The sequence below is a fragment of the Pseudophryne corroboree genome, chromosome 2 (genome assembly GCF_028390025.1).
Source record: "Pseudophryne corroboree isolate aPseCor3 chromosome 2, aPseCor3.hap2, whole genome shotgun sequence".
Taxonomy (NCBI): Eukaryota; Metazoa; Chordata; class Amphibia; order Anura; family Myobatrachidae; genus Pseudophryne; species Pseudophryne corroboree.
Genome location: NC_086445.1, coordinates 375,582,356 through 375,594,585, shown reverse-complemented (window position 1 = coordinate 375,594,585; position 12,230 = coordinate 375,582,356). Strand labels below are relative to the sequence as shown.

At 50.0% G+C, this 12,230-nt stretch overlaps 1 protein-coding gene across 5 annotated transcripts in view; it reads left to right on the top strand.

Annotated features, from left to right (window-relative positions):
• Positions 1–12,230, top strand: part of POGLUT2 (protein O-glucosyltransferase 2) — a 181,386-nt gene that overhangs the window by 74,706 nt on the left and 94,450 nt on the right. For all 5 annotated transcript variants that reach the window (XM_063953206.1, XM_063953205.1, XM_063953207.1 and 2 more), the window contains one exon: positions 10,414–10,491. In XM_063953206.1, coding sequence (XP_063809276.1) covers positions 10,414–10,491 — 78 coding nt within the window. The remainder of the gene's footprint in view (positions 1–10,413; positions 10,492–12,230) is intronic.

The window sequence follows — 12,230 nt, the reverse complement described above, 5'->3', positions numbered from 1 at the left end:
GGTGTCCTGCTTCAAAGCAGTCTATTGCTCGATGGATCATGCTTACTATCCGGCATGCTTACGCTACGGCAGGTTTGCCGGTTTCTAAATCTGTTCATGCCCAATCTACTCGGTCGGTGGGTTCTTCCTAGGCGGCTGCCCGGGTCGTCTCGGCCTTACAGCTCTGCTGAGCAGCTACTTGGTCTGGTTCGAACACGTTTGCTAAGTTCTACAAGTTCGATACTTTGGCCTCTGAGGACCTTCAGTTTGGTCAGTTAGTTCTGCAGGTACCTCAGCACTCTCCCACCCGGTTTGGGAGCTTTGGTACATCCCCATGGTACTAATGTGGACCCCAGTATCCTCTACGACGTAAGAGAAAATAGGATTTTAATTACCTACCGGTAAATCCTTTTCTCGTAGTCCGTAGAGGATACTGGGTGCCCGCCCAGTGCTTCGTGTTTCCTGCATGGTTCTTGGTTAAGTATTGTTGTTGGTTCAGCTGTTGCTGTTCCTGTTCATGTTGGGTTAACATGGTTTTCTTCTTGTATGTGTGTGCTGGTTCGAATCTCACCACTATCCTTTCTGAATCCTTCTCTCAAGATATGTCCATCTCCTTGGGCACAGTTTCTAGACTGAGTCTGGTAGGAGCCAGTGCACACTATTGATTTCTTAAAGTGCCCAAGGCTCCTAGTGGACCCGTCTATACCCCATGGAACTAATGTGGACCCCAGTATCCTCTACGGACTACGAGAAAAGGATTTACAGGTAGGTAATTAAAATCCTATTTTCTCTCACATGCCCTTATGCCCTCTAACTTTTTCCTCACATGTCCCCCTGCCACCAGCATTTTCCTCACATGTCCCCCTCCACCAGCTTTTTCCTCACATGTCCCCCTGCCACCAGCTTTTTCCTCACATGTCCCCTTGCCACCAGCTTTTTCCTAACATGCCCCCCTGCCACCAGCTTTTTCCTCACATGCCCCCCTGCCACCAGCTTCAGTTCTTGAAATATGCAAATGAAGTGGTGACTGAAGGGCAGATGCAGAGCTGAACACATGTCTGATGTAACTGCTCTTGCATTGTGAACTTGAACTTAATTATTCTCCCCCCCCCCCTCCCCCCCATTATCACCTAGTTATACCCCTTCAGCTGCAAGTGGAGATGCTGCTGACTCTACATGGCCCCTAGATGCATGTGTTCAGCTCCAGAGCATTGACATAAGGTGCATGCATCTGCAAGACCTCTGCTTTGCCCAGAGTGTGTATATAAAATGTGATAGTAAGCCTATTTATTCTCAATTATACAAGTCTTGTGTTTAAATGGATGTTTTTTTTTCTTTTTTTCTCTTACGTCCTAGAGATGCTGGGGATAGACGGGCTCCGCAGGAGACATGGGCACTAAAAAGAAATTTAGATATGGGTGTGCACTGGCTCCTCCCTCTATGCCCCTCCTCCAGACCTCAGTTTGATACTGTGCCCAGAGGAGACTGGGTGCATTACAGGGAGCTCTCCTGAGTTTCCCTGAAAGAAAGTATTTTGTTAGGTTTTTTTTTTTCAGGGAGCCTGCTGGCAACAGGCTCCCTGCATCGTGGGACTGAGGGGAGAGAAGCAGACCTACTTAAATGCTAGGCTCTGCTTCTTAGGTTACTGGACACCATTAGCTCCAGAGGGAGTCGGAACGCAGGTCTATCCTTGCAGTTAGTCCCGGAGCCGCGCCGCCGTCCTCCTCACAGAGCCGGAAGATAGAAGCCGGGTGAGTATATGAAGAAAGAAGACTTCAAAGGCGGCAGAAGACTTCGGATCTTCACTGAGGTAACGCTCCCACACAACACACACACAGCAGGCACTGTAAGGGTGCAGGGCGTAGGGGGTGGCGCCCTGGGCAGCAATTAAACCTCTTCTCTGGCATATTATATATATATATATATATATATATATATATATGGGCTTGGCTCTGTATATATGAGATCCCCCGCCGGTTTTTCAAAACAATCGAGCGGGACCGAAGCCCACCGCTGAGGGGGCGGGGCTTGATCCTCAGCACTCACCAGCGCCATTTTCTCCACAGCACACGCCGAGAAGCTGGCTCCCCGGACTCTCCCCTGCTGAACACGGTGACAGAGGGTTTGAAAGAGGTGGGGGGGGGGCACATAATTTGGCGCAGTGTTATAGATATAATTATAAAAAGCGCTATCTGTGTAATTTGTTTCCCTGGGTCATTGGCGCTGGGTGTGTGCTGGCATACTCTCTCTCTGTCTCTCCAAAGGGCCTTGTGGGGGAACTGTCCCCAGATTCCCTGAGTGTGTGGTGTGTCAGTACGCGTGTGTCGGCATGTCTGAAGCGGAAGGCTCTTCTAGAGAGGAGGTGGAACAAATGAGTGTGGTGTCTCCGTCGGCAACGCCGACACCTGACTGGTTGGATATGTGGAATGTTTTATATGCAAATGTGAATTTATTGCACAAAAGGTTGGACAAAGCTGAGTCCAGGGAAGGTACAGGGAGTTTAGCCCTGCCTTTCACTATGTCACAGGGACCTCCTGGGTCTCAAAAGCGCCCACTATCCCAAATAGTAGACACGGATACCGACACGGATTCTGATTCCAGTGTCGACTACGATGATGCAAAGTTGCAGCCAAAATTGGCTAAAAGTATTCATTATATGATTATTGCTATAAAAGAGGTGTTGCATATCACGGATGAACCCTCTGTCCCTGACACGAGGGTCCACATGTTTAAAGAAAAGAAACCTGAGGTAACCTTTCCTCCATCTCATGAGCTGAACGAATTATTTGAAAAGGCTTGGGAATCTCCAGATAAAAAACTGCAGATTCCCAAAAGGATTCTTATGACGTATCCTTTCCCGACTAAGGACAGGATACGGTGGGAATCCTCCCCAAGGGTGGACAAAGCGTTGACACGCTTATCCAAAAAGGTAGCGCTGCCATCTCAAGATACGGCATCCCTCAAGGATCCTGCTGATCGCAGGCAGGAGACTACCTTGAAGTCTATTTACACACATACTGGTACCTTACTCAGACCGGCGATAGCGTCGGCTTGGGTTTGTAGCGCTGTAGCGGCGTGGACAGATACCTTATCTGCTGATATAGATTCGCTGGATAAGGAAACCATTTTATTGACCCTGGGTCATATTAAAGATGCTGTCCTGTATATGAGAGATGCTCATAGACACATTGGCCTACTGGGTTCCAGGGCCAACGCTATGGCTATTTCGGCTAGGCGAGCCCTATGGACCCGACAATGGACGGGCGATGCCGACTCGAAGCGGCATATGGAGGTTTTACCTTACAAGGGTGAGGAATTATTTGGGGAAGGTCTCACGGACCTAGTTTCCACGGCTACGGCAGGTAAATCAACTTTTTTGCCTTATGTTTCCTCACAGCCTAAGAAAACGCCACATTATCAGATGCAGTCCTTTCGTTCGCATAAAACCAAGAGAGTGCGGGGATCTTCCTTTCTTGCCAGAGGTAAGGGCAAGGGGAAAAAGCTGCCAGCCACAGCTAGTTCCCAGGAGCAGAAGTCCTCCCCGGCCTCTACAAAATCCATCGCATGACGCTGGGGCTCCGCTGAGGGAGTCCGCCCCAGTGGGGGCACGTCTTCGACTTTTCAGCCACATCTGGGTTCAGTCACAGGTGGATCCCTGGGCAATAGAAGTTGTTCCCAGGGTTACAAGCTGGAATTCGAAGAGGTGCCTCCTCGCCGGTTTTTCAAATCGGCCCTGCCGGCTTCTCCCCCAGAGAGGGAGATAGTGTTAAAAGCTATTCAAAAATTGTGTCTTCAACAAGTGGTGGTAAATGTCCCCCTGCTGCAGCGGGGGATGGGGTATTACTCAACCCTGTTTGTAGTTCCGAAACCAGACGGTTCGGTCAGGCCCATTTTGAATTTAATATCCTTAAACCTATACTTAAAAAGGTTCAAGTTCAAGATGGAGTCGCTCAGAGCTGTCATCGCCAGCCTGGAAGGGGGGATTATATTGTGTCCCTGGACATAAAGGATGCATACCTTCATGTCCCCATATATCCGCCTCATCAGGCGTTCCTGAGGTTTGCTGTACAGGATTGTCATTACCAATTTCAGACGTTGCCGTTTGGGCTTTCCACGGCCCCGAGGATTTTCACCAAGGTAATGGCAGAAATGATGGTGCTCCTGCGCAAGCAGGGTGTCACAATTAACCTGTACTTGGACGATCTCCTAATAAAAGCGAGATTGAGAGAACAGTTGCTGGACAGTGTATCACTCTCCCTGAGGGTGTTGCAGCAGCACGGCTGGATTCTCAATATCCCGAAGTCACAGTTGATTCCAACGACTCGTTTGCCCTTCTTAGGCATGATTCTGGATACAGACCAGAAAAGGGTTTATCTTCCGATGGAAAAGGCCCAAGAACTCATGTCTTTGGTCAGGGAACTATTGAAGCCAATGAGGGTGTCGGTACATCACTGCACCCAAGTTCTGGGAAAGATGGTGGCGACTTACGAGGCCATTCCATTCGGCAGGTTCCATGCGAGAACTTTTCAGTGGGACCTTCTGGACAAGTGGTCCGGGTCACATCTACAGATTCATCAGATGATCACCCTGTCCCCCAGGGCCAGGTTATCTCTCCTGTGGTGGCTGCAAAGTGCTCACCTTCTGGAGGGTCGCAGGTTTGGAATTCAGGACTGGGTTCTGGTAACCACGGACGCGAGCCTCCGAGGTTGGGGTGCAGTCACACAGGGAAGAAACTTCCAGGGTCTCTGGTCAAGCCAGGAGGCTTGTCTTCACATCAACGTTCTGGAGTTGAGGGCCATTTACAACGCCCTACGTCAAGCGGAAAATTTGCTTCGCAACCTACCGGTTCTGATCCAGTCAGACAACATCACCGCAGTGGCGCATGTAAACCGCCAAGGCGGAACAAAGAGCAGAGTGGCAATGGCGGAAGCCACCAGGATTCTTCGCTGGGCGGAAAATCATGTAAGTGCCTTGACAGCAGTCTATATTCCGGGAGTGGACAACTGGGAAGCAGACTTCCTCAGCAGACACGATCTACATCCAGGAGAGTGGGGACTTCATCAGGAAGTCTTCGCAGAGATTGCAAGTCGGTGGAGACTGCCCCAGATAGACATGATGGCGTCACGCCTCAACAAGAAACTACCGAAGTATTGCACAAGGTCGAGGGACCCTCAGGCAGTGGCGGTGGACGCCCTGGTGACACCTTGGGTGTTTCAGTCGGTCTATGTGTTTCCTCTTCTTCCGCTCATCTCAAAGATATTGAGAATCTTAAGACGGAGAGGAGTACAGGCAATTCTCATTGTTCCAGATTGGCCGCGAAGGGCCTGGTATCCGGATCTGCAGGAAATGCTCACAGAAGATCCGTGGCCTCTTCCTCTCAGAGAGGACCTGTTGCAACAGGGCCCCTGCGTGTTCCAAGACTTACCGTGGCTACGTTTGACGGCATGGCGGTTGAACGCCGGATCCTAGCGGAAAAGGGCATTCCGGATGAGGTCATTCCTACTTTGATAAAGGCTAGGAAAGACGTGACAGCGAAACATTATCAACGTATATGGAGAAAGTACGTATCTTGGTGTGAGTCCAGGAATGCTCCTCCGGAAGAATTCCATTTGGGCCGTTTCCTTCACTTCCTACAAACGGGAGTGAGTTTGGGCCTAAAATTAGGCTCCATTAAGGTTCAGATTTCGGCCCTATCCATTTTCTTTCAGAAGGAATTGGCTTCTCTCCCAGAAGTCCAGACTTTTGTGAAGGGAGTGCTGCATATCCAGCCTCCTTTTGTACCTCCAGTGGCACCCTGGGACCTTAACGTGGTGTTGAGGTTCCTTAAGTCTCACTGGTTTGAGCCACTTAAAACGGTGGAATTAAAATATCTCTGTCACGATCTAGGTAATTCCTTATCAGTATTTACCTTCCAAATGCCTCCTGAGACTGTCCCAGTGTTCCAAGCCTGGATTCCATCTGCACTGTCTGTGTGCAGGACGCTGCATCTCATTGTCTCTAATCTCCTTACTGTGATTCTGGCAGCATCAGGGTTAAGTTTCACATGCAAGTTACAAACAATCTTTCCCTCCAAAAGCTAACATGGGCGCAGCCATGTTTTCCTAATCACGTGATACCTTTCAGCCTATCAGCTGCACTCTGCTCTCAGCCTGATTACCCAGCAGCTGCACTCTGGTCTCTGGTTAATCAGCCAGCCAATCCCTGTTTCCCAGCTGGTATAAATATCTTGTTCCTGGGGTGGAAAGAGGTCAGTGCTTCAATTGTCTTCAGTGATTCCAGTGTGCAGTTCTTCCATGGACTTTCTCTGCTGTACAGCCTGACTCTGCAGTGTCTACATTGCTCCCTGTGACTGGCAGTTACCTGAGACCGGCTTCCAGCTTCTAGCTTCCAGCGGTGCTCTGCCCTGCCAGTAACCATCGGTGTTCCGCCATCGATCCCCAGTAACCATCGGTGTTCCGCCATCGATCCCAAGTCTCCATCGGTGCTCCGCCATCGATCCCAAGTCTCCATCGGTGCTCCGCCATCGATCCCAAGTCTCCATCGGTGCTCCGCCATCGATCCCAAGTCTCCATCGGTGCTCCGCCATCGATCCCAAGTCTCCATCGGTGCTCCGCCATCGATCCCAAGTATTTCTCTGAACTGTGATTCCTGTTACCTGTACCAAGTCATCCGTATTCCTCTGAACTGTGTTTAATAAACCTTTGAACTTTCCTTCGTTGTCTTGGTCACGCCTTCGGGCATTTGTTCTAAAGGTTCCCTGCTTGTCTAAGAACCCTGTACTGCCTCCCAGGTACACATATACCTCAGCCCCTACAACTGAGGCTCCCCCTGGTCAGCACCAGCCCTCAGTTGTGACAGTAAGCACTGACCCCCAAATGGATCCGTCCGGAGACCAGGTCCAAGCGACCAGGCCGATGCAAGAACTTGCAGCCTGCCTTGAACGTCAGGAGACTGCACAGGGCCATGTGATTCGCTGTCTCCAGGATCTCTCCTCTCGGCTGGATGGAATACAAGTAACCCTCCGTGGTTCAGGGGCGTCCAGTGTGCCGACTGCAGTACCTTTGGTGGTATCCCCACCCACCATTCCTGTTTCTGCTCTTTGTCTCCATTTCCGACACCTACCAAGTTTGATGGTTCCCCAAAAGCCTGTCGGGGTTTCCTAAATCAGTGTGAGATATATTTCGAGTTACAGCCTGGCAGTTTCCCAACTGACCGCTCCAAGGTTGCTTACATCATCTCCCTCCTCAGTGGCTCCGCCCTCGATTGGGCATCACCTCTATGGGAGAAGTCTGATGCCCTGCTCTCTTCATATGCAGACTTCGTGGCAACCTTCAGGTGCATCTTTGATGAACCAGGTCGTGTGACCTCAGCCTCCTCCGATATCCTCCGGCTACGTCAGGGGACACAAACAGTCGGTAAATATCTGGTACAGTACCAGATCCTAGTGTCCGAACTTTCCTCAGCCCAAGATGGGGCGTCTGTGTCTACAGCCCAAGATGGGGCGTCTGTGTCTACAGCCCAAGATGGGGCGTCTGTGTCTACAGCCCAAGAAGGGGCGTCTGTGTCTACAGCCCAAGAAGGGGCGTCTGTGTCTACAACCCCAGGAGGGGTATCCAATGTTCAAGCTCTAGTAGGGGCATATGAGTCTTCTCAAAAAGGAGTTTCTGATCTGTCAACCCCAGGAGGGGTGCTGGAGAAAACAACCCTGAGAGAGGTGTCTGATTCGTCAACCCCAGGAGGGGTCACCAAAGTTTCAGCCCCAAGGGAAGTATCCAGAGCCAAGTTCCCAGATGGAAATTTTTGTGCTACAGATGCAGTTATGAACTCCTGTTTGCCGTCTTCAGAGAGCACCACCCTGTTGGCATCCAGCATGGACCAGGTCCAGGATGGTCTAACTGAACATTCAGATACCACTCATTCCGATTCTAACCGGATTCTGACTCCTTCAGTTCCAGCTGATTCAACTGTCTCCAGACTCAATCCGGTTCCATCCATAGGTCCAAAGACTCCTTCGGTTCCAGCCGATTCCAATATCTCTGGACCCAATCCGGTTCCATCCGTAGGTCCAAAGACTCCTTCAGTTCCAGCTGATTCAACGGTCTCCAAACTCAATCCTGTCCTATCCGTCGGCCCAAAGTCTCCGCCGGTCTCAGCCGGTTCAAGTTTGTCTGGACTCAATCTGGTCTCGTCCATAGGTCCAGTACAGTCTCCTCTGGTTCCAGCCAGTTCAAGTTCATCAGGATTCAATCTAGATTCTTCCATTTGTTCAGGTAAAGAATTTATAAGAGGTGTCCTGGGGCCACTCCTAAAGGAGGGGGTGCTGTCACGATCTAGGTAATTCCTTATCAGTATTTACCTTCCAAATGCCTCCTGAGACTGTCCCAGTGTTCCAAGCCTGGATTCCATCTGCACTGTCTGTGTGCAGGACGCTGCATCTCATTGTCTCTAATCTCCTTACTGTGATTCTGGCAGCATCAGGGTTAAGTTTCACATGCAAGTTACAAACAATCTTTCCCTCCAAAAGCTAACATGGGCGCAGCCATGTTTTCCTAATCACGTGATACCTTTCAGCCTATCAGCTGCACTCTGCTCTCAGCCTGATTACCCAGCAGCTGCACTCTGGTCTCTGGTTAATCAGCCAGCCAATCCCTGTTTCCCAGCTGGTATAAATATCTTGTTCCTGGGGTGGAAAGAGGTCAGTGCTTCAATTGTCTTCAGTGATTCCAGTGTGCAGTTCTTCCATGGACTTTCTCTGCTGTACAGCCTGACTCTGCAGTGTCTACATTGCTCCCTGTGACTGGCAGTTACCTGAGACCGGCTTCCAGCTTCTAGCTTCCAGCGGTGCTCTGCCCTGCCAGTAACCATCGGTGTTCCGCCATCGATCCCCAGTAACCATCGGTGTTCCGCCATCGATCCCAAGTCTCCATCGGTGCTCCGCCATCGATCCCAAGTCTCCATCGGTGCTCCGCCATCGATCCCAAGTCTCCATCGGTGCTCCGCCATCGATCCCAAGTCTCCATCGGTGCTCCGCCATCGATCCCAAGTATTTCTCTGAACTGTGATTCCTGTTACCTGTACCAAGTCATCCGTATTCCTCTGAACTGTGTTTAATAAACCTTTGAACTTTCCTTCGTTGTCTTGGTCACGCCTTCGGGCATTTGTTCTAAAGGTTCCCTGCTTGTCTAAGAACCCTGTACTGCCTCCCAGGTACACATATACCTCAGCCCCTACAACTGAGGCTCCCCCTGGTCAGCACCAGCCCTCAGTTGTGACAATCTCACTTGGAAAGTGGTCATGTTGTTGGCCTTGGCATCAGCAAAGGTGAGTGTCCGAGTTGGCGGCTTTATCTCACAAAAGCCCCTATCTGATTTTCCATGTGGATAGAGCAGAGTTGCGGACTCGTCCTCAATTTTTGCCCAAGGTGGTTTCTTCTTTTCATATGAACCAACCTATTTTGGTACCTGTAGCTACATGGGACTTGGAGGCTTCCGAGTCCCTTGATGTGGTCAGGGCATTGAAAATTTATGTGGCCAGAACGGCCCGGGTTAGGAAAACAGAGGCACTGTTTGTCCTGTATGCAGCTGACAAGGTTGGCGCTCCTGCTTCGAAGCAGACTATTGCTCGCTGGATCTTTAACACGATTCAGCAAGCTCATTCTACAGCTGGATTGCCGTTACCAAATTCTGTAAAGGCCCATTCCACTAGGACGGTGGGCTCTTCTTGGGCGGCTGCCCGCGGTGTCTCGGCTTTACAGCTGTGCTGAGCTGCTACTTGGTCGGGTTCAAACACCTTTGCGAAGTTTTACAAGTTTGATACCCTGGCTGATGAGGACCTCATGTTTGCTCAATCGGTGCTGCAGAGTCATCCGCACTCTCCCGCCCGTTTTGGAGCTTTGGTATAATCCCCATGGTCCTTACGGAGTCCCCAGCATCCTCTAGGACGTAAGAGAAAATAAGATTTTAAATCTACCGGTAAATCTTTTTCTCCTAGTCCGTAGAGGATGCTGGGCGCCCGTCCCAGTGCGGACTACATCTGCAAGACTTGTATATAGTTTTGCTTACTTAAGGGTTATGTTACAGTTTTGATCAGTCTCGGACTGATGCTGTTTGGTTTCATGCTGTTAACTGGTTTGTATATTCCATGTTATACGGTGTGGATGGTGTGGGCTGGTATGAATCTTGCCCTTAGATTAACAAAAATCCTTTCCTCGTACTGTCCGTCTCCTCTGGGCACAGTTTCTCTAACTGAGGTCTGGAGGAGGGGCATAGAAGGAGGAGCCAGTGCACACCCATATCTAAAGTTCTTTTTAGTACCCATGTCTCCTGCGGAGCCCGTCTATCCCCATGGTCCTTATGGAGTCCCCAGCATCCTCTACGGACTAGGAGAAAAAGATTTGCCGGTAGGTTTAAAATCTTATTTTTTTTCTTGTATTAGATCTATATAAAAACTTATGGAGTACATGTTGGCTTCAGGATTTTCATGGATTCACTTCTTCTGTCCTTAACAAGTAAAGTAAGTAATTCCAGGAACTTTTTATGTATGTATGTATGTTACAGTCATGATAATGCACGATAATGACAGGATAGGGACCTGGGTTAGAAGTCCCTTCATCAGTGCCTGTCGAGCTTAACTTTTTTGGTAAGCGAATATAATTTTGGCGCCCCTTGATGAAATAAACTGTATAAAGGGACAGCACTTGCCGCAAAAAAATGTGTGTGGTCTCACAATGAATGGGCGTGGCCACACAATAGAACCCCCAAGGTGACAGGATGAAAGTAGGTAACTGGGGAGATAAACCCTCAGCCTGATGGGGTGGGCCTCCCGCTGGGGACCCCAGTGTGGGAGGCTGACTTCTTCAGTTTGCCAACGCATGACGTAAAATCACAACAGACGCCTGGGTACAGGAAGTGGTTTCTCACAGGTACGCTCTCCATCCTCAAGCACCCCCACAGGCAATACTTTTCTACCACTCCACCGACAGACCCTGACAAAGCACAGGTGCTGAAGGGAGTAATTCAATCCTTACAGTCGGGTGTCATCCCTGTCCCACTGTCTCAACAAAAACAGGGATTCTATTCTACACTCTTTTTGGTTCAGAAACAAAATCGGTCCTATCTTTCCATTCTGAATCTAAAGTTGCTGAACAAATACCTGAAGGTATTTAAGTTCCACATGGAAACTCTCCGATCCATTGCCCTAGCTTTGCAACCTAAGGAGAATATGGTTAGCCTGGATATACAGGATGCGTACCTCCATGTACATATAGCACCCGGTCATCAACAATATGTCCGATTTGCTGTCCTCCGCCAGCATTTCCAATTCTAGGCCCTACTCTTCGGACTCTCCACAGCTCCCATGGTGTTCAAGCTCATGGCGCTGATGTCAGCTCATCTCCGATGACAGGGAATTTGAATGCTCTCTTATCTGGATGACCTCCTTCTTCTGGCACAGTCTCCAGAGGTACTGTACCATCACCTCCAGGTGACGATGTTATTACTGCAGAGTCACAGATGGCGGATCAACTGGGCTTAGTCCTCTCTCATCCCATCTCAGAGGATGCTCCATCTCGGAGCGATACTGGATGCCCCCGTACAATGCATCCTCAAGACAAGATGGCAGCATTGCAATTACGCATTCGCAACCTATTCCGCAATCAAACTGTCTCGATCCATTCGGCAATGCAGACCCTGGGCTCCATGGTATCCATCAAATCTCAGACCAGGACCCTGCCTCCGGAAGTTCGGATGTCTCTCTCATGGTGGTTACACGCATCCAACCTGGACAAGGGACGACCGTTCTGGGTTCTACACTGGTCACTTCTCACCACTGATGCCAGCATCAGGGGATGGGGAGTGGTCACTCATTTCAGGGCCACTGGTCTCTGGCAGAAAAAGATCTTCCTGATCAACATCCTGGAACTTCGGGCAGTGTACCAGGCCCTTGAAATGGCTCAGGGCCTTCTACAGGGCACTCCCGTACAAATCCAGTCAGACAGCGCCATGGCTGTGCCTTATATAAATCAGCAGGGGGGCACTCGCAGTGCGGCAGCGATGCAGGAAGTACAGTAACTCGGATTCTTGCCTGGACAGAGCTCCATCTTCCGGCCATCTCCGCAATATTCATTCAGAGAGTCCTCAACTGGGAAGCTGACTTTCTCAGTCGACAGAATGTACACACCGGAGAGTGGGCTCTACATTCTGCCATCTTTCAACTTCTGGTAAACAAATGGGGTCTTCTAGACGTGGATCTCA